Source organism: Phyllobates terribilis, unplaced genomic scaffold (genome assembly GCF_046119375.1).
Source record: "Phyllobates terribilis strain yellow unplaced genomic scaffold, ASM4611937v1 Scaffold_3__8_contigs__length_932513732, whole genome shotgun sequence".
Classification (NCBI taxonomy): domain Eukaryota; kingdom Metazoa; phylum Chordata; class Amphibia; order Anura; family Dendrobatidae; genus Phyllobates; species Phyllobates terribilis.
This window is the reverse complement of record NW_027362763.1, coordinates 318,599,697-318,610,768: the sequence shown is the minus strand read 5'-3', so window position 1 is coordinate 318,610,768 and position 11,072 is coordinate 318,599,697. Positions and strand designations below refer to the sequence as shown.

General features: G+C 43.9%; 1 protein-coding gene across 2 annotated transcripts in view; it reads right to left on the bottom strand.

Annotated features, from left to right (window-relative positions):
• Positions 1–246: 246 nt before the first annotated feature.
• The window catches only part of TMEM44 (transmembrane protein 44), a 67,554-nt gene continuing 56,728 nt past the window's right edge, over positions 247–11,072 (bottom strand). For both annotated transcript variants that reach the window (XM_073675050.1, XM_073675052.1), the window contains exon 10: positions 247–827. In XM_073675050.1, coding sequence (XP_073531151.1) covers positions 618–827 — 210 coding nt within the window. In that variant the 3' untranslated portion in view covers positions 247–617. The remainder of the gene's footprint in view (positions 828–11,072) is intronic.

Sequence of the window (11,072 nt, the reverse complement as noted above, 5' to 3'; positions counted from 1 at the left end):
CGTGGTCGGCCTGTCAAAATTAGCCCCAAAAGCTCCTCTGGCATCTTGCACAAGTTATTTATTCCAATCTCAATGTTGATCATTCACACAATTATTGGCTAATCTAAATGTCTTTATTCTGAAAAACTACTGTAAATGAGAAATATCTTATCAATATAAAATCTGTCTTACAAACAGAGGACAACAGATCTTGCATGGGCCTGAATGCCCGTAGGGAGAATTAAACTTCATTTTTACAGACTGGAACAGAGAAAAATGTAATTTAATGAATCATGACAGTACGAGGAAGCAAAACAAAATATTAGATTCATCCAATTAGAATTTATAAAAGTTCAAAACTAAGTGAATTTCAAGGCATAGAAAATTCACATTTTAAATAAATTATACAAAAAATATTCGTCCTGTCGGAAAAAGAAATTGATGCAAGAAGAAGTATGAGGGATATAATAAAAAAAACGTCTGATGAAGGTACCAGCTTTCTTAATCTAACCACTTTACATCCCAGATGTTGTATGTTCCGTGCAAACAGTTGACAATTATTTGAAAGGGTAATGACTGGGGAAATGGAGTCAAAACATCCTTTTTCCGATGCTTAGTCAATTTTATTTTTTTTTCTTTCACCTGTGTTCTATTTTGGTCAGGTCTGCAGATTGAGTGTTCTTATTGCTTGTAGAGGACACTGGGTTTTTGAAACTCTGCCAGATGGTGGATAAGATCGGTTGTTCAGGAGTAATTTTGATGGCTTTTAAGAGACAGCTATCGTTGGGTTGGATACTTGGAAATTCAGAGTCCTTATTCCAATTTTGATCTAAATCTTCAAAATCCCACTAAAAATAGAAAAAGTACAATTAAATAGGTTTGGATTTTCAATATTTTTCCTATACATACCTCACCATGAAATAAACAGTTGACAAAAAAAAAAATTAAGAATCAAATAAAACCATATGAAATGGGAATGGAAAAATGTAGGTCAAATTTTCAAACAGTTTCCTTTGAGTATTACCCCTAGGGGCAGACAGAGCTAATAACAATATTTTGCTTCAGTGCAAGGATCTTTTTTTTTAAGAATAGTAAATGGCTTCCATTCTCTTAAGACCTAGCAAAACTATGGACCATGCAAATTGATAGTCTCAGTCATTAATGCCATAAAATAATCGTAAACGATTGATGGTCTGCGGCTTTGTTTTCCATTGCCAAGATATATTTAAAGTGTAACCGTTCCTTCTCCTTGTCAGAAACAGATTTTCAGAACATGTATTATCTTAACAAAACAATCTGAAAGGTTTAAATCAAGCTCATTTATGAAGGTTCTGTTCTGGAGGCCTATTTATATCAAGGTATATTAATCATAATTATAAATAAAAAGATTAATATTTAGTGCCAGCATATTCCGCAGTGTTTTACAATTCAGACACATTATCGGCACTGTCCCCAGTGGGGCTCACAAGGTATATTCCCTATCAGTATGTCTTTGGAGTGTGGGAGGAAACCAGAGAACCCAGGGAAAACCCACGCAAACACGGGGAGAACATACAAACTCCTTTAGCACCTTCCCACACAAGGACATATTAAAGGGATTGTCCACTAATCAGACATTCTCTTAAATACCATATTCTCCAGATACTGACTTTCCGCATCAGTGATAATCGACATTGGATCTCTAAGTGATCGCATCACATTATGCTGCGTGAGCACTGCAGCCAATCAGCAGTCGCTAATGAGCTGTAGTTTGCAGAATTCTTTTGGATGTCCGAGGTTTGTCTGAAGGAAGTGTGAGTGAAGCAGCTCATTAGTTCCTGCTGATTAGCTGCAGTGCTCAGCGTGGCAAATATCATCATGCGTGCACTAGGAGACCCGATGCAGACATCGCTGGAACACTGGAGAATATACACTGCTCAAAAAAATAAAGGGAACACTTAAACAACAGAATATAACTCCAAGTAAATCAAACTTCTGTGAAATCAAACTGTCCACTTAGGAAGCAACACTGATGGACAATCAATTTTACATGAAGTTGTGCAAATGGAACAGACAATAGATGGAAATTATTGGCAATTATCAAGAGACACTCAATAAAGGAGAGGTTCTGCAGGTGGGGACCACAGACCACATCTCAATACCAATGCTTTCTGGCTGATGTTTTGGTCACTTTTGAATGTTGGTTGTGCTTTCACACTCGTGGTAGCATGAAACAGACTCTACAACCCACAGAAGTTGCTCAGGTAGTGCAGCTCATCCAGGATGGCACATCAATGCGAACTGTGGCAAGAAGGTTTGCGGTGTCTGTCTGCGTAGTGTCCAGAAGCTGGAGGCGCTACCAGGAGACAGGCCAGTACACCAGGAGACGTGGAGGGGGCCGTATGAGGGCAATAACCCAGCAGCAGGACCATTTCCTCCGCCTTTGTGCAAGGAGGAACAGGAGGTGCACTGCCAGAGCCCTGCAAAATGACCTCCAGCAGGCCCAAATGTGCATGTGTCTGCACAAATGGTTAGAAACAGACTCCATGAGGGTTGTATGAGGGCCCGACGTCCACAGATGGGGGTTGTGCTCACAGCCCAACACCGTGCAGGACGCTTGGCATTTGCCACAGAACACCGGGATTGCTCTTCACAGGTTCACACTGAGCACATGTGACAGACGTGACTGAGTCTGGAGACGCCATGGAGAGCGATCTGCTGCCTGCAACATCCTTCAGCATGACCGGTTTGGCAGTGGGTCAGTAATGGTGTGGGGTGGCTTTTCTTTGGAGAGCTGCACAGCACTCCATGTGCTTGCCATAGATAGCCTGACTGCCATTAGATACTGTACCAAGATGAGATCCTCAGACCCCTTGTGAGACCATATGCTGGTGCAGTTGGCCCTGGGTTCCTTATAATGCAGGACAATGCCAGACCTCATGTGGCTGTAGTGTGTCAGCAGTTCCTGCAAGATGAAGGCATTGAAGCTATGGACTGGCCCGCCCGTTCCCCAGACCTGAATCCGATTGAGCATATCTGGGACATCATGTTTCGCTCCATCCACCAACGTCACGTTGCACCACAGACTGTCCAGGAGTTGGCAGATGCTTTAGTTCAGGTCTGGGAGGAGATCCCACAGGAGACCATCCGCAACCTCATCAGGAGCATGCCCAGGCGTTGTAGGGAGGTCATACAGGCACGTGTAGGCCACACACAATGCTGAGCCTCATTTTGACTTGTTTTAAGGACATTGCATCAAAGTTGGATCAGCCTGTAGTGTGTTTTTCCACTTTAATTTTGGGGGTGACTCCAAATCCAGGCCTCCATTGGTTAATAAATTTGATTTCCATTGATGATTTTTGTGTGATTTTGTTGTTAGCACATTCAACTTTGTACAGTACAAAGTATTCAATGAGAATATTTCATTCATTCAGATCTACTGTAGGAGGTGTTATTTGAGTGTTCCCTTTATTTTTTTGAGCAGTGTAGTATATATGGGGTTGTCCAAGTAGTGGAAAATGCCTTTAAGTCAAAATTGCAGTTTAACTTGCCTTCCCTCCCCATCCCCTTTGAAGCATCTGCAACATCTAAGGAGCTTGACAATGTCAGGAGATTTCTTTTGTTAACTCATTGATATTAAGCAAAAAATAAAACAATAGAATTAATTTTATTAAAGAACCTTCCGATTTGCAGTGTTAGAGGCGCCTGTCTGACAAGTCTCGTCACATGCTCCTCCACAAGTAGCCAGTTTTTGGTCAGGAGAACTGTGCAGTCTGTGATTAAGGTGAACTAACAAGTGCAGCAGGAGAACCTGTCATGTCCTCAACACATCAGTTTGAATAAAGAGTAGGAAGCAAACCTTCTTCAAAGCTTGATGTTCATGATCATATTCGCTCATCTCTAATGTATGTACGGTAATTTTACAGGTCTTACAGGTATTATGATTCGGGGATACAGCACAGTGGTAGCAGAAGCAGAGTAAATGAGTTTTCTGAGACTTCCTGAAATTTGGATAAATAAATTTTACCAAAAGAGTATGGATCCAAAATAAACTACCTCAAACCTGCCCCAATATGTAAAGCTTTGAATTAGACACAATGTGTCTATACACAAGATGAACAAATTTTTTGGACCGGAAACCACCTCAATGTGAATATGGGTGTCCCAGCTCTCCCTTGAGAGATGATGTCAGGGAAAGGAAATTTCAGGCATGTGTATTCCCACATGGTCCCTTTGTTCTCATCAGAGGTGTCTGACAGGGGGTAACAGTCCCTATATACATTGAGTAAAAGTCAACCAAATCCTCCAAATTCAACAGGAGCAGTTGGTCATCTAATGTGTTTTGGGGTCTCAATACTCTACCTGTGACAAAAATTATCAGGGGAGAGAAGGATCAGTTAGTTGGAGATTCAACAACCAATACTTTTGTTTTCATGGGAGCTAACCCGCTGCAAGAGGATATTGGCAGCAGCTTTCTCTTTCCCCTTTGAAAACATGAACACTTGAGCATGGGGGAATCGGGAGAGAGAGCCATCTACCAAACCAATGTTGGACAGACAGCTACTTCATGTGTAAGGCCAGCTTTATTCCCATTTCCTTATAAAAAACACATGCTCACTCAGCTAAATGTATGAGCAAGTCAGGCTTTTATGCTAAAAGCCATCTATGGTGTGTTGGCGCCTTTAGTCATCGTGATTGCACATACACACCCAATAGGATTGCCACTTTAAAGTGAATATATAGAATGTTTCATCAAAATTAGTTTTTATAATTTTGGAAAGTCCTAATATTCCCAAACAGCTGTAATATACACATGGTGCAAAAATATAAAAGTGATCTCATTTCGGCTGATGGGGCGGTGTGCTGTGGAGTAGTTAGTGTCGTCTTTTGATGACATATCACAAGATTTTCCATTAAGAGACCAAAACATTTTGATGTCCTAAAAGAAAAAAAAATAGAATTAGACTTACCGGTAATTCGGTTTCTAATAACCCTCCACAACAGCACCAAAGGAGGATGTCACCCCACCCTAATAGGGACAGGAAACACAAAGAGGTCAAATAACCCCTCCTTCATCTTCCCTCCAGTGTTTTTATAAAAGGACCACACAAGTATGGATGCTTCAAATTATATTTATTCTTATTCAAATTAAATGTTTTTTTTGCTAACCAAGCCTGGGAGGGAATTACCAGTGCTGTCGTGGAGGGTTATTAGAAACTGAATTACTGGTAAGTCTAATTCTATTTTCTCCAATAACCCCCCACGACAGCACCAAAGGAGGAGTACCAAAGACTCATGTTTAGGGAGGGACAATGTCCTGAAGCACTTTCCGCCCAAAAGCCAAGTCTTTAATGGACATTAAATTAAGTTTGCAATGCTTGGTGAAGGTATGGACCGAGGACCATGTAGCTGCTCTACATATCTGCTCGAGGGAAGCATTAGACTTCTCTGCCCAGGAGACAGACATGGCTCTAGTAGAGTGTGCTTTCAGAGTTTCTGGTGGTGAGAGATCTTGGATCTGATATGATTCCACAATTGCTTTCTTGATCCAATGGCACCTTTTGAGACTGTCTTTCCTCTGTTCTGACCAGATGGCTGAATAAAGAGGTTCTGATCCTTCCCCCAGGCCTCTGTTTTTTGGAGGTAGTGAAGAACGATCCACCCTACAGCCAAAGAATGGAATTCTTCTTCTCTTTTATTTTTTGAGCTCGGACAGAAAGAGGGCAGGATTATCTCCTGTGATCTATGAAAGTCTGAGACCACCTTTGGTAAGAAAGATGGATCTAGCTGTAGAATAATCTTATCCAGGATTCTCAAATACGGGTCAATTACTGAGAAGGCCAGGATTTCTCCCACTCTCCTGGCCGTGGTAATTGTTACTAGAAAAGTTATTTTCCAGGCTAATTTATCCAGCTCTATTGAGGCCAAAGGTTCAAACGGTGGTAGTGTCAGACCTTTAAGGACGATATTAAGATCCCAGGAGGGAACGTGGTTGATTATTCTGGGACGCAGACGAGTAGCTGCTGTCATGAACCTTTTTACCCATCGATGTTCGGCTGGGCTTTGGTCGAAGTAGGCACTCAGCGCTGCGATCTGTACCTTGAGGCTACAGGGTTTAAGGCCTTTTTCCAGCCCCTCTTGTAGAAAATCCAAGATCTGGGTCATGTCAGGATGCCGAAGATCTGGCATATTTGGTATATACCATGTTAGGAAGGTCTTCCATATCTTGCTGTATATGGAGTTTGTTATTTGTTTCCTACTAGGTCTGAGATTCCTTTGGCTTTCAGGATAGTGAACTCAGAAGCCAGGCTGCTAGCTGGAGGTTCTCTGGATCTGGATGGAGTATTGGACCCTGATGGGGAAGGTTTTTGATTGCTGGCAGAATGAGGGGCCCTTCTATGATTAAACCGTTTAGTGCACAGAACCAGCTCCTTTTGGGCCAAAGTGGGGCTATCAAGATTATCTTGACCTCCTCGGTCCTTACTTTCTGTAAGGTCTTGGGTAGCAATGGAATTGCGGGAAAAGCGTAAGCTAGATGGAAACGCCATGGGTGAGCGAATGCATCTATCCCCAGGCATACGTCGTCTGGATCTAGGGAGAAGTATTTTTCTGCCTTGGTGTTTAGGAGTCTTACAAAGAGGTCCACCTCCGGACGACCCCATCGTCTGGTCAGCATGTGGAAAGTGTGAGTCCAGTTCCCATTCCCCCAGATGGATATTCTTTCTGCTCAGAAAATCGGCCTGGATGTTGTCTGAGCCTTTTATGTGCAGACCTAATAAGGAACGAAGATGTCTTTCTGCCCAGAAGAATATTCTTGCTGAGCAACTTTTTAGATTCTCATACCTTGTACTCCCTTGATGGGACAGGTGAGCTACAGTAGTCATGTTGTCTGAATAGACTTTTACGTGTTTGCCCGCAATGATTGGAGCCGATATTTTGAGTGCCTCCTCCATTGCCTTTAATTCGCGAAAGTTGGAGGATTGTCTGCTGGTCTCTTCAGAGGGAACTGAGACCATGGAACCCCTGTTCTTAGGTTTCTTGGGCTGAGCCACTATGACAGGGATGTCTTCACATAATGAGGGATCATAATCTTCCTGTTTAGGGAGTCTGGGGATCCATCCCACTGTGTGAGAATATGGGTTTGCAATACCCTGGTGTGAGCTTGAGCCCAGGCTATGGATTGGTTGCAGGCTGTCATGGAGCAGAGGGCTGACATGGTAAATCTTAGGGACACCTTGTTCCGGGTCTCCGGATTCGTTATCTTGGATCTCAAAAGTATCTGCTTGTCCTTTGGTAGGAAGGAGGTTTGTCTGGCGGAGTCTAATAGAACACCCAGGAACATTTTTTCTGTGGCAGGGACCAGGTCTGATTTTTGATGATTTATCAACCACCCTAGGGTGGTCAGGATTTGGATTGTTCTTTGCAGATTTCCTGGAGTGATGCCAACGAGGGACCTACTAGTATGAAGTCGTCAAGGTAGGGAATGATGCAGATTTTCTCCTTTCTGATAGAAGCCACTACCTCTGACATCATTTTGGTAAATATTCTTGGTGTTGAGGATATTCTGAACGGCAATACATTGAATTGGAAATGTAACGTCTGATCCTCTTGAACCATCGCAAATCTTAGAAATTTTCGGTATGTTGGATGTATAGGGACGTGGTAGTATGCGTTCTGTAAGTCTTGTCCTATCAAGAGAACTGCTGATCTGATGGACTTCATTTTCAATCTTTGGTAGATGATGTATTGATTTAAAGGGTTTCAGATTTATTATTATTCTGTAAGTGCCGTTTGGTTTTCTTATTATAAACAGGCGTAAATAGTGGCCTGTGTGTCTTTCTGTTTTTTGAGACCGGTGAAATGGCCCCCAAGGATAGCAGATTTCTTAGGCCGGACATCAGGGTGGTTTTTAATCTCGGGGAGGTTAGACAAGTTATTCTCACTTTTCTTGGTGGATATGAGGAGAATTCGTTCTTCACCCCTTCTTGAATTGCTTTCAAGACCCATTGATTGGAGCAAATCTTTTGCCATTGGGGAAGGTATTTCATGATTCATCCCCCCACTGCGCTGGGGTCAGCGCTTCTGTTGTCGCTGTCCTTTTGGGAAAAAAATATTCCTATCTTTCCCCCCTTTGGGGTAGCTCCATCGACCGGACTTCCCTTTCCCCTTGCATTGGGGATTCTGCTCCCGAGGGGGGCGAAAGGGGGTCTTCTTGTAGTGTCTGGGTTCTGGCAAGGATTTCTTTCTATCAGCCGCCTTCTCCAGGAGGTCGTCAAGGGCCTGGCCAAACATATATTCTCCCCTAAAGGGAATGGAACAGAGTTTTATTTTGGAGGCCACATCACCATTCCACGATTTCAGCCATAGTGCTTGCCTTGTGGAGTTCGATAGGACTGCTGGCCTGGCGGTTACTCTCACAGATTCCGCTGAAGCATCTGCCAGAAAGTCAGTGGCCTTCTGCAGTAAAGGTAGGGAAGCTTGTATCTCTTCTCTGGATGTGCCCATAGCCAGATGCTCTTCAAGTTGGTTGAGCCATCTCGACATTGATGTCTTCTGTCCAGGGCTCTTATATAGGCGACTGGACTCAGCGCTCTCCCTCTTTCCCTGGTGAGGAGGGTGGGAAGGCTCTTCCCCTCCCTTGGTCCAATTTGTGAAGCTAGAACACCTGGAGCTTTTTTTTTTTTTTTTTTTTTTTTTTTATTGTGTTACCTTCGGACGACCCCATTGCCCTAAACGGACTGCAAGTAATCTAAGGGAACATGTTTTGGCGTCCCACGTCACTTTCCGGATGTTTTTAGGTTCCTGCGTTCCAGGGTGGAACGCAGATCGGAAGTGACGTCATCCAGCAGTCCGCATCATTTCCGGGATCCGGTGCACGTCTCTCCCGCTATGGAGATTGCCAGGGGCCACCTGAGAGGGGGGAGGAGCTGGGCTGGAGAGCTCGAAGAGGCCTCCAGCACGACACACACCGGACTCTGTGAGGATGGGGTTCCTGAGTCCCGGAGGAGACGGGAGCAGCATAAGGGGAGGAGGAGAAGACCGCTCGGTCCCTGCTGCCTGGCTTAAAAGGCATGCTAGGTGTCTGCCGCCGGCACAGAGCACCCTGGATGACCTCTTCATCCCAATAGGAACAGGAAAAAACACTGGAGGGAGGATGAGGGAGGGGCTATTTGACCTCTTTGTGTTTCCTGTCCCTATTAGGGTGCGGTGACATCCTCCTTTGGTGCTGTCGTGGGGGGTTATTGGAGAAAATAATAATAATGTTGAATTTAACTGCCACATACAGGGTTAATTGTATATTATTGTATATTATGAAACTTGGCATTAACAATTTAAAGATACCCCTTAAAAACAGAGTAAAAGCAAAATCCACTGAGACCTCACTGATCAGGAGATGACTGGAGTCCTATGTCCTCCAAAGTCTGAGACAGTAGTAGAAGAAGAAGAGCGGGGGGGGGGGGGGGGGGGGCAGTGCAGTTGGGGCAGCATATGGAAAAAACAAAGTTGATATATACTTAGACTTGTTTTCTTGTCCACATATTTAGGTCTTACCCAGTATAAAAACCCATTTTCATTCACCTTATTAGGGAATTATTAGTTAAGAGGGGAGTTTTGTTTGGGTTATCTAATGATGATCCCCAGACCCTTTAGGAGGGGAGCACATGGCATTACTATACACTATGTGTTCTCCCTGCTGAAGGGGTTAATTGGCGAGAAAATAATTTTCCCGCTGTTTTTTCCTGTCTCCATGTGCTGTGCTAACTTACCAGGACATGATGGTTGGTAGGAAGGTTAACCAGTTGTGAATTGTCACTGGGGTGGTATTCTTTCTCCCCTAGCGATGATTTATGATTTGTATACTGTATTTGCAAATAAGGGATGGTGCGGAGATAAAAAGGTGGCAGCGCAGAGGGTCCGTGTCAGACCATCAGCACTTCCTACCTGAAGCTGCAGTGGTGTCCAGAAGATGGAAGGCATCTCCCGAGTTCCCCTTTTGGAAACCATTAGCAATCTGAATGCAGCGGTGAGGATTAAGGATGACCCGAAAGTCGACGTCAATGGAGCGGCGCCGGAGGTCACGATGATGTAATTGGAGGGAATGGGCATGCACAGTGGAGCGCGGCCGAAGAGAAGAACAATCCTGTATTCTCCATTGCCGATGCGTGGACTAAGGACCCAGAGACGGCGCAGAGGAAAGCATAGCATCACAGCTGTCTGATGGCCAGGGCTTGGTTGACCACCGGTCAAGGAGTGCCATTGCTGGTCCCAAGGCCCAGGTTTGCTCAGCTGATGAGCAAGAGGAGAACTAGCTCAGCAGGAGGAACTACCCTACAGAGGAATGGGCAGCTAGTGGCAAGTATGATATACCCCAAGCCCAACTCCCCGCTTTCCTGTCCCAATTATCCTCATGTGTAGCTTCCCTGCAGGGTCTTTTACCCCCATGAAGGGTACCCTCTTTATGTTCTGCGAAGCCGCCCTGTGTTCCAAAAGTGTCAGCATTATGGAGGCACTTAGATGAGGGGGTAGAGGGGCTAGAAGGAGGGGAGCTGGAGTTCATAGTCACCCCAGTAGCTCCAAGGGTTTAAGGGCTAGGGGAAACCTGTTACACGGAAGCCCTTACATGTCCCGTTTTGCTATTAGGTTTTCATTTAATTATGACAGTAATGGAAAAAATTTGGAGAAACTAATTTTTAGGCTTGCGGCCACTGTTGCCAGCCTCTAAGGAGTTTCTGGCTAAATTAGAAAAAAAAGAGCAAAAAAATAAATAAATAATAATAAAAAAAAAAGATGGATGAGGATAGTCACCGCCCTGTACAGAGATCTTTTAACCACTGGTTACAAGTGCTCTGTACATATGCTATTGTAATGCGAAAAATGTTCAGGATTATTTCAGCATGTAGACTTTGAAGGTTTAAGCTGGTATTTTTTTAAAATGAAAATTTTTGTCAGAAAGCGTCAGTCTGTCTTTAAAATGGGGGGTGGGCTAAGGATGTTGGTCTCTGGCATAACCTGATGCTACCATCCAGGGTAATGGGGGCACAACGCTCTTCCCCTCAGGCTAATTTTAATTAAAAAAAAGGGACATGTTTTGCATTTAATGAGTAACAATATAA